Source organism: Chroicocephalus ridibundus, chromosome 5, assembly GCF_963924245.1.
Source record: "Chroicocephalus ridibundus chromosome 5, bChrRid1.1, whole genome shotgun sequence".
Classification (NCBI taxonomy): domain Eukaryota; kingdom Metazoa; phylum Chordata; class Aves; order Charadriiformes; family Laridae; genus Chroicocephalus; species Chroicocephalus ridibundus.
The window spans coordinates 73,122,834-73,143,047 of record NC_086288.1 but is presented as its reverse complement, the minus strand read 5'-3'; the positions used below and the strand labels follow the sequence as shown (position 1 = coordinate 73,143,047).

The 20,214-nt window shown below is 41.7% G+C and overlaps 1 protein-coding gene across 3 annotated transcripts in view; it reads left to right on the top strand.

Annotated features, from left to right (window-relative positions):
• DLC1 (DLC1 Rho GTPase activating protein) overlaps window positions 1–20,214 on the top strand; it is a 275,274-nt gene that overhangs the window by 165,186 nt on the left and 89,874 nt on the right. The window contains exon 1 of one of the 3 annotated variants that reach the window (XM_063337040.1): window positions 5,333–5,636. The exons of the other annotated variants lie outside the window; for them this stretch is intronic. Coding sequence (XP_063193110.1) covers window positions 5,522–5,636 — 115 coding nt within the window. The 5' untranslated portion in view covers window positions 5,333–5,521. Of the gene's footprint in view, window positions 1–5,332; window positions 5,637–20,214 lie in introns of those variants that run through there. 3 annotated transcript variants of the gene reach the window in all.

The following is a 20,214-nucleotide window of genomic DNA, read 5'->3' as shown; positions in this document are numbered from 1 at the left end:
ATGATGTGTCTCTGCCTGGCTATGCATATTTTGGATGCGTACATCCTTCCAGACTCAAGGGGCCAGAATCACATAGATGTACCAGAGATAAACACAAGAATCTGCACATTTGTAAACACTCAGAAGGGAAGTTGATGCCTTTTGAGCAAGCCTGAAGAGAGTGAGGCTTGCATGACTGTTTACTTCCCAGGATCTGGATGTGGCCAGAACTAAAAATGAGATCACCATTCCCGTCCATCCTACTACCTGACGCGTTCTGTCTGCTGTTTGCCTTAAAGAGGAAAAAGGATCTTAAATGTTATCTTTGCAGGCTGAAGTATGGACAGATCCACTAAAAGACAGAAAACAGATATGTTTGGCAAGCTTAGATCCTTCCGCTTGAAATGCTGAGGAGTGGTAAGGTTATAGGGAATTAGCCTCTGCCTTCGGCCCTTGGCTGGTTTAGGAACGATGTGTTTAAGAACGCCGAGCGGCACTTTACAAGTAAGGACATCCAGCCTGGAGAGGGAGATTGGAGAGGCACAGCTTCACTGGTGTTAACAAGACATTTCTAAAAATATTTCTGAACGGAGAAGTGGGAGAAGTCAGTGGCTGCGGTCCGGAGGCAGGCTAGCGCTGGGTAACAGGGAGGACGCCGTCCCGGGAGCAGCAACGGTGGGGCCCGTCGTGGCTGGTGGGAGCGTGGGGAGGGCAGGGCTCAGCCCAGCGCCCAGCCGGCTGGGCGGGCAGGTAGGGATCTGGCCCCTATAAGTATTTGCCTCTGGAATTCCACACAGACTTTTCCCTGGGCATGCATGCTGCTCCGCACGTGTGCGCGGCCGCCTCTTTCCTGAGGGCATATTGTCACCTTTCTCCCCGAACACTGGCGGCTGCATTCCTCGCTTGTCAGCAGCAGACCCCTCTCCTTCAGATTCCTGTCATATTATTTTTAGTCCGGCACACATCTTTGTTGACCCATCCAGTCTACCTTTTGACCATAACTATTTCTTTGGGCTTTTTTTCATCTCAGCCATTGAACAGGAAATACTGAATAAAACAAAATAAATTCGGAAGATAGCTGGAATATTGACTGTGCTGTGACTGTGATCACCATGAGTGCTATTCAAATACAAAACCCGTGTCTGCTTCCCTAAGTTTCCAGACACAGTGAAGCCAAGACACAGAGACATATACATTTTACCTAGATGCTGGCTGGGGGGTCAGGACTTTGCTTATTTTTGCATGCATTTTGCTGTAGTACCTGTATACGGCTAACTGAATTGTAGATGTAACATACGGAAGGATGCATAGGCCATTTCCCAGATAAGGGAAGATATTTGTTTTCAGGAGATTTTCCAGTACATTTTCAAATAGAGCAGTAAAATGTTTTGCCATTTTCTTTGAAAACATTTTCTTTGCCAGTTCGTAAATCTCACCATTAAAACCTTTTTCCTTTAATCTCATTCCCAGTGCTCCAGTTTAACTGTTTGGTTTAACAGTTTTCCCCAGAAATTAATCTATTACATTCGTGTTGACCAACATCATAGATTCACCAGCTGAGGTCTGTACAAGTGTACTTGGCACCAGTGGCACCCTCTCCCAGTTCAGACTGTGACGATGAGTTTACCAGAGTAATGGGGAAAGCTCTTCCATACCAACTATCTAAAGGTAACTGCAGGTGTGTGATTCAGGCAGATCACAGAATGGTTACAGTTGGAAGGGACTTTAAAGATCATCTAGTCCCAAACCCCCTGCCATGGGAAGGGATACCTCCCACTAGACCAGGCTGCACAAAGCCCCATCCAGCCTGGCCTTGAACACCTCCAGGGATGGGGCAGCCACAGCTTCACTGGGCAACCTCTTCCAGTGTCTCACCGCCCTCACAGTAAAGAATTTCTTCCTGATATCCAATCTAAATCTCCCCTCTTTCAGTTTAAAACTGTTAACACCTCGTCCTATCACTACACTCCCCGATAAAAAGCCCCTCCCCATCTTTTCTGTAGACCTCCTTTAGGTACTGGGAGGCCACAATGAGGTCTCCCTGGAGCCTTCTCTTCTCCAGGCTGAACAACCCCAACTCCCTCAACCTGTCCTCACAGCAGAGGTGCTCCAGCCCTCTGATCATCTTCGTGGTCCTCCGCTGGACCCGCTCCAACAGGTCCATGTCCTTCCTGTGACGAGGACTCCAGAGCTGGACACAGTACTCCAGGTGGGGTCACACCGGAGCAGAGCAGAGGGGCAGAATCCCCTCCCTCGCCCTGCTGGCAACGTTGCTTTTGATGCAGCCCAGGATGCGGTTGGCTTTCTGGGCTGCGAGCACACATTGCTGGCTCGTGTTGAGCTCCTCATCGCCTTGCAATAACATTTCTCCAAACACAGAGCCATGTCTGGGAAAGCAGGAGGATCTTGCCTGAGATGCAGTGTAGGGCTCTCAACAGGAGCATCAGATAACATCACCGTGGCCATGGCATCTCGCAGCTTTCCCCTGAACACACGGGTGTTTCCCAGCACAGAACAAGGAGCCACTGCTGGTGTCCCAGCAAATTGGGTTTTGTGGATACCTTTTCAGCATCTTTTGGGTATTGAGATGTCCAGGACAAAACTGAGCGCATTGTTCCACAAGAGGTGTTATTTAAATAATGCAACACTAGAGACTGAAACACAGCTCCACTCTGAGGCCTCCTTTTAACGTATTTTAAAAATCATTTCATACTTTCATATTGCATGGCAAACTCTTAGCTCATTTTATGGCTATAGTGAATGTTGTGCATCTCAGATTTCCTTCTTTGATTGTATATATTTGCTTTTAACTGTCTTCCCCACTAGATCTCTCAGTCTACGCTTTTCTAAAATTAATGTCCTTTTATTTCCTAGCCATATTTCTAGCCAGTCTATACCTAATTGTTTTTCTGTCCATGGCCCATTAAGAATTTTCTGACATTTAATTAAATTCTTTATACAATCTTGCTTAGATTATCCATTTATACATGAAGTAGCATCAGACAAGCAGACTCCCTTAGCCATCTTCCTCTGATACGTTACAGTTTATCTTTACTCCTTTGCTCTTTGTTGGGTCATTCTGGCATTTTCCAGCCCATTTTGTTCAACTGGTCACACCGACTGCTTGAAATGTTTTGAGCTGTGACATGTCTACATGCGTAGCAAACCCCACAATAACTCTCAAAGACTTAAAGCCTGATCAGCAATATATATATTGCTCTTTTCATTTTTAAACTTTAAAAAGTTAAAATGAATAATGGTGGGCATGGTTTTACTGACATGTTAGCCTGGACCTGGCGTACGCTTTTGAAAAGGATCTCCCAACACCACCTTTTGGTCGATATCTCCAAGCAGTCTTGGAGCATGTGAACTGAATGGCTTTCAGATTAAACCCAGCCAGAAGATGCGCCCTGGCAGTGATGTCCAGCGGCTGGGGAGGATTCATTCGGTTCAGGAGACCCAGGCTGACCTAGTGCAAAGTAACCCCACCCTGAGATGTGTCAGACCCTTGGTACCATTTATTTTGCTGTATAAATCTACTCTTTCTGCCACTCTACCATTACGTTGTTGGTAATGTAGACATAGCTGCTGGTAGTAGAAATCTGCTTGAGACTGCCTTCTCTCTCATTGCCTTCTGTTCTCCTCTGACAGTGGTACTCAGCTGAAATATGGAAGCATACACATTCAGCTCCAGATTTAGCTATTGGTTACTGCATCGTCATTTAAAAATGAGCTAGTGCTCTTCTGAGCTGGTCACTAATAGAAACAACAGCAGATGTCACCTGAACGGGCTGTACATGTTTCAAAATAGGTAGATAGACTACGCTGTAGTCATCGTGTCAGCATTTGCCTACGTAAGCATTGTCACTTGCTCTACAAGGAAATTTTGCCATAATAATAATAATTAAAAAAAAAAAACAAAACAACAAAACAAATACGCATTTCAAGAGTGTGCAATCATATTAAATTTCTCTAGAGTTGGCTGCTTCTTTCTACATCCGGCCTCAAAAAGTAGGAGGGGTGTAATGAGGGAAGCAATTGCAAACTCTAGAGATGCCTTGCTGCTGTTGCTTTTCTTCAAAGACATACACAGGACATTAGTGTTTGCAGATGCTCTATAAAGATAAAAGACAAAGGCCTAGATGGGAAGGAATTATGATCTGCATTAAATAGGTGGTGAGCCAATCCTTCTCTCAGTTACAGTATTGCAAATCCCGTAAATTTCTTTTCGTTATCAGAATGAGATCATGATTTGCCCTATAGGAAATGAGGACTAGAGAAAATGAAGGGAACTTAGAAGGCACTGGAAAAAAGTTAAAACAAATAAGAAAGCGTGAAATAAATTATCTGGTATAGCATGAAAAGAAAAACTGTTTTGTTCTTAGGAAGGAATTCAAAGGGAGTGGAAATCCACAGGCTGAAACTTGCGATTTTGTAATTTGATCTGTGTGTGCCAGCCTTGTGAGAAGTTAATCAATCAGTTTTAATGATAACATAATACTTCTGAAGTCAGATACAATGGTATCTGACTTTAACGGTTGTAGTTGCTGTAAAAACGAAGGACTCCACCTTGAATTAACATGAAGACAACTTTATTCAACTGTTCTCGCTTTCCCTGATAACAAAGGGCATTAGGTTTTTAGGCTGGGATCTCTCACCTTTTCACACATTACCACACATAATATTAGGAAGGGGAAAGAGAGTTTCAGCTGCCCCTTTGTTCCTCCCTCCCTCCCTCCTTCCCTCCCTCCCTCAGGGAAGCCATGGGACACAGTAATCAATTAAAAAGGTCAAAATAAGCAAGGTCAAATGGCTTCATTTACTCTGACTATTAATCTCAGTTACATGCATAAACTTTTTACATATGGGACCTTATCTTTCCATTCGGCAAAGATGTGGAGGCCCAACTCCCTCTCCTTTTTTCTCCTCTCCCCTTTTCCTTTCAAGTTTGCATTACTGCATTGGCATAAAGTACAGGGAACTCAGAATCAGGCGCTATTCTGTGCCACAGATAGGGTGATATGCAAGAAAAATATGGTAAGGAAATATAATACTTGAACTGCAGATACTTAAATTTACTTTATCTCTTTTCTGTTTCTTACCTTTTCCGTGTCAAAACATGAAAGATTACCTGAAATATCAGTTAAGCAGGGAAATATTATCCTAATAAATGAGCACGCAAGTATGTGCCCGGTAAGTTATTTGATTAAACAGGAAGCTAGAATCCTATAGATATCCACAAATAAAGCCCCAAATCTAAATGACTGTATCGTTAGCTCATTTGTAAACTGTTCCAGATGTAAGATTCTGGCAGCTTTCCAGTAGGCTGGCTGCAGTCTGAGCTTTCCTGCATCCGCAGTGAGAACTGCAATGCCTGACTCTTCAAGGAAAAGCTCCACAAGGCTGACGACAAATTATATAAAGTAACAACCTGCCTGCCTGGCGACGAGAAATTCAGGCAGATCCCCGGGGGCAAAGAATGCCCTTTTTCCTGGGGCCGGGCTGCAGCCGTTCGACTCTGGATGTGTGATCGATCTGCATTATGCATCACCCAGCCAAAGCCCCTCTGAGGAGATCGTTCAGTGATCACATCAGGGACTCCACCGCGAGAGCCTTGGATGTTATCTGGAAAAACACGAGAGACAGGCGATTGGCAGGTGAGGAGGACATTGCGTGAGCGTATTTTAAGATTCGTAAGGGACCTTAATAATGGCATTAGTGGTGTCATTTGCATAACGTATCGATGTCGCCTCTAAGTATTTCCCCAGCTTTTTTGTTTCTGTGTCGTGATACTTCGGTGCCGTGCCTACGGTGGGACTGTATGTGCCCCTCTAACGAGATGAGATAAACATCAGCTACGAGAGGAGGAGCGGTGAATTTTGGTCTGATATTACGGTGCTGCAAACTCCTCAGCCTGAAGAGTGCTGAAGCATTTTATTTTGCTGTTAGGTCAGAGCCTGTAGCTTTACTGCTGTGATGTGCTTCAGTGAGTTGCGTTACGGGGTGTTTTGCAGCCAAGGAGTGTGTCAGTTGGAATAGCTGGGCTGTGCACTGAGCGATTACTGGTATTTCCTCTGGCAAGGATTTCAGTGCTGTGAGCTCCAAGTGAGCGTCAGGTATGCCAGAGCTAGGCTTCTGACATATAAATTACCAACCAACTATATGGTTGCAGTTCACAGTTTTATTTTGACTTGCAAAGACTCAAAAACCCGAGGCAAGCCATAACAGAGGGCTGGAGGAGGAGATCATTTAGCTCGCTTTATTTTCCTCTTCTGTTATTGTCTCCCTGTTAGATTGAATGTTTCTCATTCACCGCGCTGGGGCTGTTACTTTTATTATTGCGGCGTTTGGAGGTTTCAGACAAGGCAGCAGAAACGCACCATGGGTGTGACCTGCCGGAGGCATCGCTTGGGTTTGTTTGTATACTTACAGTGGGGGCGGTTGTCCTGGGAGGGGGGGGAGGGAAGGAGGGAGGAGAAATGGGAATAATGATAAAATCACGGATGAGATGACCAAGAGGCAGACCGCATGGCTTACTAATGTAAACTGAAGTTTTACATCATTCTCCCGCACTAGCGTTTGGGAGAAATAAGAGCAGCTAAGTGCGTAACAGACATTTGTGATGGCGTGCTGATTCCGAAACTGATTACATCAGGTAATCTGGCGCTGAGAGACCATGGCCTATAAAGAAACACAGGGGCAGAAACCTGCTTTAAATTAGAGCAACTCGTAAAAACCTTGTTCTGCCCCCTGTTAGTGGCCGGATAAATTCTGTGCCTGTTCCCATAGGTGGCAGAGAACAGTGAGTTTCCTGGGCAGAGGACCTCAGCTTTACCACTGTTTTACAGTAAGGCCCCATGGTCACAGGAGATGGGGACATTACAGTCACTCTAGTGCTCAGCAGTTAGTCACAAACATGGCAGTGCTGTGGAAGTGATGGACATTAACCTCTCCTCCATGGCAAACGGAACTGGGCGGATAGTCCATTTCATCTCTCCAAGGCGCATTAGAAAACCAAACCTCTTTGGCAGCTTTAAGACTGTAGGGCATGGAGCAGTGGTCACAACACAGGTCCTGATGTTTGGGACCTTGCTGAAACTCCACTGGAAGGAGCACTGAGAGGAAAGAAATTCTGAGTAAAACGGCAAGGACGTTACACAAATCTATAAAAGGGAAGATGGTGGGGCCAAGTCAGCCTTTGTTTAATCTGCGTGTTGCCTGGTCAGCTGGACACTTGTTTACCCTGGCATTGGTTTCCATTCCACCTGCTAGAGATGTTTATGTGAATGCTTGAAGTAAGCTTTCTAATTTATAGTTAAGTTCAGAATGGCATTTGCATCAACAGGCTCCAAGTACCCCTGGCCTGTGTCCACGTCAGACAACTTCTACCAACTGTCTTCTATAAAACTCTTTTCCTCTCATCAGTTCACATAGGAAAGTGTATAATGGCATGTAATTTATACCTTCTGTATGTGACCTACATACGAAAATATGCAGGTTTTATCAGGATACGAAAAGGCCTTGATAAACGTATATATTTAACCTTGCATATGATTGTCAAATATTTGGGGGATAGACAACTGCTACTTATATTTCTTGAGACCCTGACACATTCTTAGAAACGAGGAGTGAACGTGAACCCTTTAGCCTCTTTAGCTGCGCTGATAAGGGTCGGCATGTTTTTATTCTACTTGGCAGATGGTTATGAGCCGTCACAGTTTTTATCAATACAAGGCTTAGATGTTAGAGGACCCTTAAAAGCAGTGACAGTTCCATTTTCCAGGCTGTGCTGGTGGTGTAGGCTTGTCAGTCGGCTAGTGTATTTGGGCTGCTGTCAGTCAGAAAGTCAGAAAATCATCTGGCCGAACCACCAATAAGCAGTGGAATATGGAGTAGAGATATCAGGGTGTATTTCTGAAAATACGTCTTGAATAACAAGAGATTCAGGAAGAGAAACAAAACAGCAACAAGTTGTGTTGCTGTTCTGTTTGTTCTCCGGAATATCAGCAGTTTAAACTGCTGACTGCCTGAAAAAGGGTCATGACACTGAAATGAGAAATCCACTTAGATCAGCAGCTTGCGTTATCAGGACACACCTTTAAAAAAGCACACGATATTTGCAAAAGAAAGAAGAAAATGTGAAATATGCATTCTTTGTGGCGTATTCAAGGAAAAGTAATCCAAAAAATGTTTTGCCTTTAAAAAAACCTGCTAGCCTGCACACAGAAATAGCCAATCGCGCAATATAATCTGAGATGATCATCAAACAGGCGGTACTGTCTACCTCCTATAAATACCCTGGGAAAATATCGTGGAAAATGTCTTTTCCATTAGATCACATAGTCTTAACGACACAAAAGAGAGGTGGTGTTAGTCTTGGACAAAAAGTATCAAAAGTATTTAAAATGCCATTAAAATTGCACGGAACGAAAAGACTGTTGCTGAAAATGCTTTGATTTTGAGCAGGGACGGTAAAGGGATGCAAATGAATACGGAATGTCGTCTCAGGTCACCTCTGTGTATTGTCCTACCTTGGTCACGATGGAGTACCACAGAGCAGCACCCTCACATTGCTTTTGAACCAGGGTTGAGTTACTCCTCGTGCCATCTCATCACATGGCAGAACGGCCTGTGGCTCAGCCAGCTGCGGCCAAGCACACTTGTATAAATTTGGTATAATATATATAATGTTATACCATGGGGGTTGGACTAGATGGTCTCCAGAGGTCCCTTCCAACCCCTACCATCCTGTGATTCTGTGATTATGGCATATTATTATTGTGTAAATATGGTATATTGTATAAATACGGTATATATTTATACAACACATGTCCTGAGGAGCAGTGAGTTGCAGCTCAGCGTAGTCACATCATGGTCAAACTACTTCTGATGGCAGCACGGCTCATGGTTTTCCACCCGGTGCCTTTTCCCCTCTTTCTTAGTTTACACAGACAAAGAAAATCTAGACACATGTTTATAGTCATGTCTGGTGATCTCAAAATGTGGAAAATGAATCACTAAATAAATCACCAAACACAATGGAAGGATTTTCAATTGCTGGGACATCAAAAATGCCCAGTAGAGATGGGATACAATTTGGGGCAATGGAATGAACAGCAAAGAATAAGAGACAGCATGAGACTCAAGTTGGCATATTCCTTAAATGGGCAACACAAAAATTGCAGCTTTTCCTGTTACTACATTCATGAGAAATAGAAACACTTCCTTGGGAATTCCCGCTTTATCCCCCTTACCGATGTCAGGCCAGATCCTCGTCTGGGAAGAGAAGCACGTTCTGGCTTTTTCAGTGGAGAGACCTCCCAGTTGAGGCCACGATTTTACACACAAGGGCAGCAGCGCAGAGTGAGCTCCCCCAGAGTATGCAAGCATCGTTCTGGGATCAAACACACATATCCTCAAAACACTGTAGACAGATTTCTTCTAGTGCCTGCACTGTTGGCTGAATGATCTGCATGATGGACCGTAGATGACCCAGCGTAGCATTCATCTGCTTTGCACTAAGACCCGTTATGTCCATCATATGACGTGACTGAACAATCCTGGCTTTCTCATTTTCACCAGCATTTTATAGAAAACACGATCAGACACTGAGTACAACTGACTACTCTTCTTTTAAATCAATTTTTTTTTTTTTAATGATGAAAAAGCTAAATTGTCTCCTGCAATATCTGGTATTATAGATAAAAAAAGGAATGTGTAGGTAGTCTAGGTTTGGTGAATTACTTCCAGTTTTTTGCTGCAGTGGCTTAGTCATTGAAAGTTTGGGGGAAAACATTACTGATTTGGTGTTTTAAGAATAAACCTTCGACTTTTCTATTTAAAATTATATTATTTATTTACCTACTTACCATTTATCTTTTTCAATTATGTCATTTTTTTATTAGTGAAAGTTCACTAAACATCACAGTATTTCATTTACCCCAGAATTAAATTAGTTTTGAACCTTTTGGCCCACTAAATGTAAAGTGGGCTTTTACTACCCTTGTTTTTCTGGGGTTTGTTTTCTGTTAATTGCCAAAGAAATGAAAAATGACTCATTTGCAAAGATCCGTTACAGAGCACTTCTCATTATGCCGACTTTGCTCGTGTTTGAACCATCTGGAAAGGTTCTATATGTCCTTGTAATACGTTTTTGCTGAAGTCGTAGCCCCAGAGAGAACTCTGGGACTGCAGAGAAAGTACTTCCATCAAAAAATTCTTTTCCATTTAGATTCATTTCAGAAGACTATCAGTCAGCTTTTATCTAGTTTTCATGCTTTTAATAAAGGCTGGGTTAATTTTGAGTCTACTTATGAAGAGTTTCTTTGCAGGCCCCTTTGAGCAGACCTTTTATTTTTTTAATTTATGATGATTAGCTACAATTATATCATTATTTAAGTTTTTCTTACTACTGGCCGTATCGATCTTTGCATGACTTGTCTAGGATCACTGGGCGCATCTGTGACATGCTATCTGCTGTTGCTGGTGGCTACTTTGTTCTCCGTTATCAGCTTCCTTATATTTCCATTGGGTTTATAATTGCTGTTTTCTCTTTTACTTTCCCCTTAACTCCGATGCCTTAAACCGTCCTTTTTATGGATTGCAAAATCTGTGACTATAGGACTTACTAACTCTTAAACAATTCCCAGCTATTGCTTATACTTCCAGGCACATTTATAGCTATCTATAGGAAGTAAAGGAAGTAAAGAAATGAATTTTCACTCTTGGGAAATTTTTAAAGCCCCAGGTTAAGGTAAAGTGTTTTGCGTTACGTTTCACCTGTCCCTAAAATTTATACTCATGCAGGAGAGAAATTACTGCTTTAAGTGTTTGCTTTGTTCTGAGAGAGGAGAAAGATTTACAGTGTGCGGAGGTGAAATAAGGTTTTAGAAAATGGATATGTTGCAGAACCCGAGACTACTTGATATATAGCTCCAGATATAGCACTGTTGGGCTATATCAGCATGTTTAGGCAATTACTGACCCCGACTGGGGACAAACTTCTATAGGTTTGGTGCTTCACTCAGGCTATTATATAAATATTAAAAATAGCCACTTGCCATGAGGTGGAGAATGATCAGGCATTGAGTTGATATGTACTTGTACATAGGCTGTAATTTATGGAAAAGAAACAGGAAACCAGTAAACAACAATTGCCTGATAACAAAAGAAGCTATTTGTATAATAAAGCAGGTATAGCATATCCAGTGCAGAACGTAGTAATAATTTGTTACGGTTGAATGGTTAAATATCTTTATCATCTTAAAGTTTCCTCCCTTTGGGAGTGCTGAAGAGCTTTGTTGTTATCCATATAATGAGTAAACAAGCTTGCTGTGTAAGCAATTTGGGCAGTAAACAAGAATTGTCTGATAATCGAATGCAATCAGGAATACTACATTTCATACACAGCATATGCCTGTCTATTTTTTTAAAATATCGCCACCCTAAATTTCCAATAAGATATATAGAGTATTATATGCCTTTTTTAGCACTGGTGGTTTTGTCGTGGAATGAATGGAATTCATTTAAGGCAAAGTCCTTCAGTCAAAATCCTCATTCAAAATGGAGTTTGGAATTACATGCGTCGTTAGGTTCTTATTCCATGTTCTATTTTTTAATTTCTCACTCTCCATATGAAAATGTAGAGAAGTGCCAGAAGATCGTAGCTGCCTGTAGCAAGATTCTGCTGTTGTTTATTTTCAGCTGCTGGAATGTCTTGTTTCCAACACCCTCGTGCTTCTAATTTGAAGTCTGATACCAACACAGTTTGGAGCACCCATGGGGAAAAGAAAGCGCACATACTCTGTCACCTTGGCTATTTGTAATGGATATTTTCATACAGCAGAGCTAAATTACGCTGGTGGGCGACTGGACAATTGGAAAGTTTTATTTATGACTTTCACATTTTCCTCCATTAGTGAAATTTAAAACATTTATTTCGTGGAGCTCCACCGTCATTTCTGTAATCAGGCTACAACAATGGCACTATTTTGTCCAAGTTTACAATAAGAAGTACACAGTATGCTGAGCATATTGTGAAAGTGGTTGCTACAAAATCCTCATGCATTCAAGTTACAACAGCTGGAGGGGATTATGGAAATGCACCCTTTTTTCAGCATTCTCCTTTTCCACAGTCATCGTAGCCAACTCTGGGACTGCAGCAAACAGCCAACAACCCCATGTCCCGTCCTTTGCCTGGGATGTGCATAAGAGGATTTCAGTCCCAGGAGACTTCAGCAATTAGCAACTTTTAGAAATAACTTTGCTGCTTTCTTGAGGACTCCAAACTGATTCTGTAGGAGCATGGGCCAAGGAGGGAGGGAGCGCACCCGGAGCAGCCCGCCAAACGTGTCTGAGAGGAACTGAGCGGTCGTGTGGCTCCGCAAACGCAGAATGAGCGCCCGGGCGGGAAAAACATCCCCGTTCCGTCAGGCAGCTTGGAGACGAGGGAAAGGAACAAAACAATACACCTGGCAACCACCTGTTAGGAAACCAGCCTCATCATTTATATACTTTTCAGCACGCAAGGCTCGTATGTGGTACACGTTGTCAGACGGGGATTAAAAACGAGTGAGAAAGATGAAAATTATGGTCTGCTCTCTCCGGGCCCAGTTTCATAATTCATCATTGTAGATACTGTTAAACTCTAGTCTGAAACGCTGGATACCACAAGATGAGCGTTGTCTCTCTGCTAGAAGGCTCTCCTTATGACAGGCAGCCGGGAGGCCTCATCTTCTCCTGCTCTTTGAACATCCGCCTGCCCTTCCCAAAGGCGGGGGCTCCCAATTCCCAGACCCGGCTCCCCGGGCTGTATATTCTTTCGTGCATCTGAAAGACCATTATATATATTCGCAACATTCCTAAAAACTGCTGAAAATGCTGAACTGCTTTGCATCTGATTGTTGGGAAGGAGCCTTGCTCGCAAAATATTTCAACTGCTGCAGTTCTGCTAACATCTGGACATCTTCCTTACGTCAGAGGTGGATGATGAGATCCAGATGCTATGACTTACTCATGTTTTCATTAACTTCTTAGCAGTTTTGCCTTTGTTTTGTTTACCAACTGCAACTTCTTAACTCCAACTCCCATATATGAGTGTTACTGGGGAGAAGAGCTGGAAAGGAGGGGGGAGAGGGAGGGGGCAGCCAGAGAAATGAAATTAGTGTTTGGCCTCGATCCAAAATAGCTGATTTCTCCTATTACAATGCGCTGTTCCAGGATACGCAGCCTGTGGGAAGGTCAGCCCCAGATGATAGGAAACATTTCGCCTTGCTGCTATTTTCTGTAAAAAAATGAGCTATAGGATTTGCTAATTATGTTCTAATTTAAGAGTAAACATGTTAAGTTACGAAGACAACAGGAAACAGGAACATAAGATAATATTAACGGCAACCTCCTGAACTTTGCATTTACAATCATGCCTAAACCTAATTGCTGTATAGCGAATATTTATTACTCGGAGGGAATGCTACTATTGCAGCAGACACAGGAGGGAGTCCAGTTATATTGTATATTATATTCCTACACATTAGGAACTAGCTGAATACTTCTTTTAAGGAAGATGTTGGCGATAAACAGAGTATGAGGAAAAAAATATAGATCCAAACAGCTGTATAGTATCTCTGTGGCAATAAATGGTTTGTGTGTTCGCTAATTATATGCGATAGAATTCCACTCACAAGAAGTTCAACCATTTCCAAAGGCCTTCAGCTTTTTCCCACTGAAAACAGAATTAATGCTGGCGGAACAGCTTCCATTGCCCTGCACATCCCATTAAGAGGATGAAGTGGATTTTCAAAAACTGACTAAACTTGCATTTTGCACTTTGTGTAGCTACGCAGTTAAGTTTTGGGAGGGGGGTGAGAGAGAGAGAAACATCAGAGCGCATTGATCGATTGATACTACTGTTCACTAAACGTTGCAGGATCCTTAGCGCTGTGTAGGAAACTGAGATAAAGAAAATCCTGTTTCGAAGAGATGATAATCTGTAAAACAATCACTGTCAGTGCTCAGCGGGAGGAGATAAATTCAGAAGCCATATGAATATGTTTATTACATACCCCCCAAAAAATGCAGCAGTCGCTGAGACCAGCACAGGCCGAGAATTTACCAGTCCACTAAGTGGTGTTGCTCAGCTCACCTCCCGCTTGGTGGAGGAATAGGGGAGAGAAAAATTGGGCCAAATTCTCCCAGTGCAGGAACTATCTCACTGGACTAGAGGTTGCTCGTTGGTATCCATATTTCCAGACTGTACGAGGTCAATTAGCAGTATGGTTTATTTTTGGAGTTATGGATGTGTTTGCCTGAGGGTGCTCAATGTGCACGTATCTGTGTTAATCTCATACAGAGGCAGCTAATAAAAATAACAGGAGAGGAATGTTTAGGCAGATTCTACTTCCAAGGGGTAAATCAAACATACAAAAAAGAATGAACACAAGAAGAAATGGATAGCAGCTAGCCAGTTACTTGGACAGCAGAATAAAATACGAGTGTAGCACAAGCAGGTAGTAAGACCTGAGACGGAATTTTCAATGTAATATGTTGAAAAGTTGTGACCAGATGTGCGTAGGGGTTGCAAGGTATGATTTTGCGACATCATCCTATTTCTTCGCTCCCCATCTCTCACGTGATTTGGCTTCAGTTGCATCTGTAATTTCTCATGTTCTCTTATGTGCTAATAGAATAGAGCCCATCCACGACTGCAGCTTTTGGATTATACTCTGATATAAATGAGAGTGGTTTATGTTTTGCAGTTTCTGGCAAATAGGGATAAGAGGTTTGCATTTCTCTAAGGGAACTAGCTCAATAGAAAGCCAATTGTTGAAAAGGCATAGGGACAAAGGAAAATCTGTATTCTGCTTTTCTCTTGTGCTTTCAATTTCAAATTTTCAGGTCTCCATTCTGTACGAATACAACTTCATTTGGCAGGGAGACAAAACAAAACCAACACAAGACTATGTTCAGCTTTAGATTAATTGTCTCTTTCTCTCTGTTGATGCTCCAAAAGGCTTTTTAGTCTCTGTCAGTATCCTGAGAAGCTCATGTTCAGACTTCGCAGCATCCTTTCAGAGTTGCTGCCATGTTACTCTTGCTACTGGATGATGAAGCTCTATTTTGGCAACCGTCCTACAGTAGCAAAGTATCTGCCACCCGAGCTGAAGTAACAACTGGCCTGCCCTGGCGAGCCACAGACAAGAAGGGTTTGACACGTGCCTTTGCCTGTTGCTGCCAGTCACGGCAGAAAATCTCAAGGCATCAAGCTGGCTCTGGTCCGTAAGAACTGAGAAAAATGCCAATTTGTGTTGTCTGGTGTCTACTTTATATAACATTAAATGTACAAGGTGATCCTGTTAGCTTTTACTTGGTTCATTAATTTGATATTCTTCAAGGCAGCTGAATCCTTGAAACATGTAATAGAAAGTTTCCCTTCGAAAGGCTAGGCAGTAAGCAGCTTTCTTCCAGCCATGATTTTCGTATAACGCCTCGTCTTCTCTGCGCTCGTGCTTTGCAATGTCATTTGCACATCTTTGCGGTCAGTGTTCTGAGTTGAGGGGATGGAGACACGGCTGTGAAGTGTTCCCAGAAGGCTTCTGTGAAAGAAGCCTGGCCTCAATCTTTTGTTTTCTCTCCGTATCTGTCACTTGCCTTCCAACTCTGAAAAATTCCGTGATCTCTATTTTGCCCTCAGACAGGTACGCAGCTTCCTGGTGTGGTGTGTTTGCCTTGATATATTAGCTCTCACCATGCCGACTTCTGTTCATCCTGAACACTTTCATTTAAAGATGGCAAATTAAAGCTTCAAGCATGTGAGAGGCACCTGCCATGATGTTCCTGCTGATCAGTAGCTCAGCAAATATTTCGTAGAATCATAGAATCACAGAATGTGTTGGGTTGGAAGGGACCTCTAAAGGTCATCTAGTCCAACCCCCCTGCAGTGAGCAGGGACATCTTCAACTAGATCAGGTTGCTCAGAGCCTCATCAAGCCTGGCCTTGAATGTCACCAGGGATGGGGCCTCCACCACCTCTCTGGGCAACCTGTTCTAGGTTTTGTTGAACCCTACGCAGACATGAACTTCAAGGAGCACTGCCGTACACGACCATGTACTAAAGCGATGAGAAAGCATAAATTCTTTCCATGCAAACGAAAACAACTTTCCTGAGCAGCCTGGTAAGGAGAGGTTTGCTTTACTCTCAATTAGATTGTTAATGAGTAATCAGTAATTTGGAAAAACAAAACCAAAATAAACCCCAAAAGTTTTAAGTGATCTTGCTGGAAGAGAGAGAGATCAGATTAAAACAAAAGTTTGGTTGGTTTCAAAAGGCAAAGAAACCTTGGATAGAGATTTTGAGGACAGTCAAGTTGTGTAAGTCAAGCAGAACACTGATTTTGTCTCCCGCTGGTTTTAACCGATGATGCAGTGACAGAGATTCATGTAATGAATCTGAAAAACTCTAATCTTGTTCCTGACATGAGAAGGTGCTGCCTAAAAATGTCTCATTGTGCAGAACCAGGAGGAACCGGATTGTGATCAGACATTTATGTTGATGAATTTGTTTGTTTTTCTGCCGTAAGAATTTGCTGAATGGACATATTCACGATTCCAGCTCTTTAATACAAAAGTGCTGACCATATTCTTCTGCACGCCGCATGTTTTAGAAACCTAAGAACCTAATGAGACTTACACTATTGATAAAATCCTGACATTCAATCTTGTAGCCAGAATTTGAAGTTTTTTCACAGTTGTATCAACGAAGAAAAGGAAGATGATGTTTCTACGTGACTTTCTCAATCTAGTATATATTAGTATGTACAGTGCATACATACATAGGTATACGTATGACTTTTGCTATGTTGATTGGCCTTTTGGATTTCTGTAATAGGGTGAAGTGAATGAGATAGGAAGCACTCTTAAGCAAAAACAACCCTGTAGTCAGAATTCTTAAGGTTCTCTACTAATGATTCTTCCTTACCTTTAGGTCTAATTTTGGGGTCAGTCCAGAGTCCCCTGAGAGCTCTTTGTTGGTGGACTGTGAGCTCAGATTTTTGCATGGAATAGCCACAGGTCCTTTTCTAAGGCCAAAAAGACTATTATGATCAACAGCTCTAACCTTCTACGTTATAAATGTCATAAAATGTCACACAATAACTTGCACATTATTTGAGAAAGCTATATGTTTCATTTTAATTTAAAGAGTTCAGATATCTATTTTTGAATTTTCATAACTCTAGTAATAGCTTCCATAATTTGATTGTGAGTCTTTTGTTCACTGGAAGATAAAATTATCTGTGGTCTGGTAGGACCCTCAAGCAAAGCACTCAGATACTTCAAGCAGGAGGGAAAATGACTTCACAAATATTTATCGCTGGCATCAGCACAAGTATTATAGAAACACAGACTCCTTGGCTTATTTCCCAGCCGTGGCAGCTTTTAAGAGAACTTGAAGCCACTTTTCAATTTGAGTCTGTTCTTTGAAAGTACTTGGTAAAATCTGTTCCATTTCTTTTGGGCATATGTTGTCATCTACAGGCTTTAAAGGTTTGGCCCGCAACCTGAGATAGTAAAATATTACATATGTTCGCATTGTATCGTTGCAAAAGAAACCTCCTTCTGTAGCTGTTAGAAATGTAGAAGTGCAGTGAGCTATATTCGTGGTTATGTTCCATGGTATTTTAACCTTACTGAAGCTGAGCAGGGTATATCTATGGTATAATCCTCTGGAGATTTTTTCTTCAAGTGGACAGATACACAGAACAGTTGAAAGAATGGACACTCAGTGAAAATGGAAAAAAAAAAAAAAAGAGAGATGAGGTTAGAAAAGAAACAGGTTGATTTGTTGATTGAATAGTAGATATTGCTAACTTGAACTTGGCTTGGGAAGTTTTGTGAGTATCTTGTAATAGGCTGTTGGACGTGGAGCAATAAAGTTAGATGATCTCAAATGGAAATACTTTTTCATTGCAGAGAATTTAAATAGCTTATGTCTTACTAGGAGCAAGGAATTTTGCTGATGTGAAAGAAACAATAACTTCACTAAGGAAAGAATGTAGTCCAACAGAAGAATATGAACATGTTAAGATAGGTATTTTGATGAGATTTCAAAGATCAATAAAAAGATAGTACACATTTCTCAATCTTTCCAACTACCATGACAAGCAGAAATAATTCAGCAAGCCTACATAGAAAAGCTTGTAACTTGTACCCTTGCACTTAGCTGCCACGGCAGCATTTATGGGTGACCATAAAACCTAGTTCCTTTCCCAGTATCCCACTGTCTGAATTCCTGTATTGTTCTCACTATCATCCCATCAGATCTATGTGTTTAAGAACAGAAATAGCAACAATCTCCTCTCTATCTTTTTTTCTCAGACTGCAAAAAGTAAAAATGCTTGCCAAGAAACTTGCTTTACTTCTTTCATGAGTCCATATTCTTCTTCCATATTTTAATTAGTAGTATTTATAATACGTCTTTTGCTCATAAGACATCTTATATTGTAATGTCACTGGGGTTAGCGTCCCCAGACAGACCATTTGAAAGTTGAAACCAGTAGTTTCTGATCCCTGAGCCCACCACTGCTTTTAATAAGATCTACTGAAGCTGTTAGGAATTAAAGGTCATTACAGCTTTGTGTATATTTGGGCTATTTGGCAAAATTAGCTTGCCATGGTGGCCTGATGGGTAATGATGAGCACATCTGGTTTCATTTTTTTGGAGCTACCACAGCAAGATGTAATTTCAAACATGAGGTTTCAGTATCTACCACCTGGGGAAATCTCCACAGGGATTTAACTCTTCTCTGCCCCCTTTATTTAAGATCATTCACTCCAGTTCTTCCTTTGTCTTCAGTGCATCATACCATTTCATTCCCATCATTTCAGTTTTCTGCCAGGAGCCAGTTCACAATATTAGATACAAAATTGTTCAGGACAAGGATAGACACCAACCATGTGTTCATGCAGTGCCTGGAACAGGTGCTGAGCACCCCCTAAATAATACATCTCTCCATGCAGAGACAGTGCTGTAGATGAGGTTTTGCTTGAGGACAGCGGATTCAGAGCAATGAGCAAAACTGAATGTTTTTTCTGAACAGCACAAATCTTTTATACTGTACCATGTGTTGCAAGAAAGGGATCAGAATTAGACCAGCAGGAAAAATTATCTGAAAAAAAAAAAAAGAGTATTTAAACAAATTAGTTAAATTAAAATGTTAGAAATTACAATTTTTCTGTGTTTTAAAGACAGTACAGTTAAGCTGTCAACTCCAGTACCACTATGGGCATAGCAAAAAAAAAAAACCCCACAGATGACTACAAGCGTATTTTGATAACAGAGTTTCTTAGTGCTTAAAAATTCATGTAATTACTTTTTTTATGAATACAGTGGCAAATTTAAAATATTACTAAATCTCTTGTTCTGTACATCTTATACTTCTCTATAAGTTTGTCGATGTTTGTTTCGCTGGTGACGATACACTGGATCAAAAGGGCTGGAGTGGAAATGAGGGGCAACACAGATGTTTGGCTCTGTATAGGAATACACGAGAATTTCCATTGATATTTTCCTGTATTCTCAGAGCAGATGAGGTTAGAATGCACAGTTGCCTCTTTTACCATTAACGCTTACTAGAAAGCATGAGAAGTATAATGAAATATTATTCAGAAATGTAGGAGGACAATATAAAAACCAGAAATAGTTTCATAGGACCAAAACCAATTTATTCCAGTTCTTGAAATACATACTGTATTTTATACCCAGAAAGTGGGGACTTTTTATCTTTTGTTTCAGTTCTTTTCATGTTTCTACATCACCAAGAGAGCTGGGGAATGGGAACACCTTCTCCTGTACATTAAGCGACAGAACTAAAGTCTCCACGTGTATTTGTCTCTTCTTCCCACTTGTGTGAATGCTGACATATAATTAAATTAAAGGCAAGATCAAAACAGGCTCTCCTCCTGGGGTGTGGCAAAGATACGGTACTTTTAGCAGAGAGGTGCCCCCGAGCAGCTTTTTGAAGAAAGCCAGAACAACAGAAGACTGAGAACTCTTAGAAAAAGAGGAAATGGAAGTAAAATTCCTATGCTGAGACTGAATCTCCTCTGCCTGACTGAGACATACTCTGGCATTTGCTTAAAACTTTTCAACAAATTTCTCATGAAGCGTTTGCAACCTCTCCAGAAAACTCGAATCTCAGAGGAATTTGTTTCTGTCATCCTCAAAACACTGCTTCTGACCAG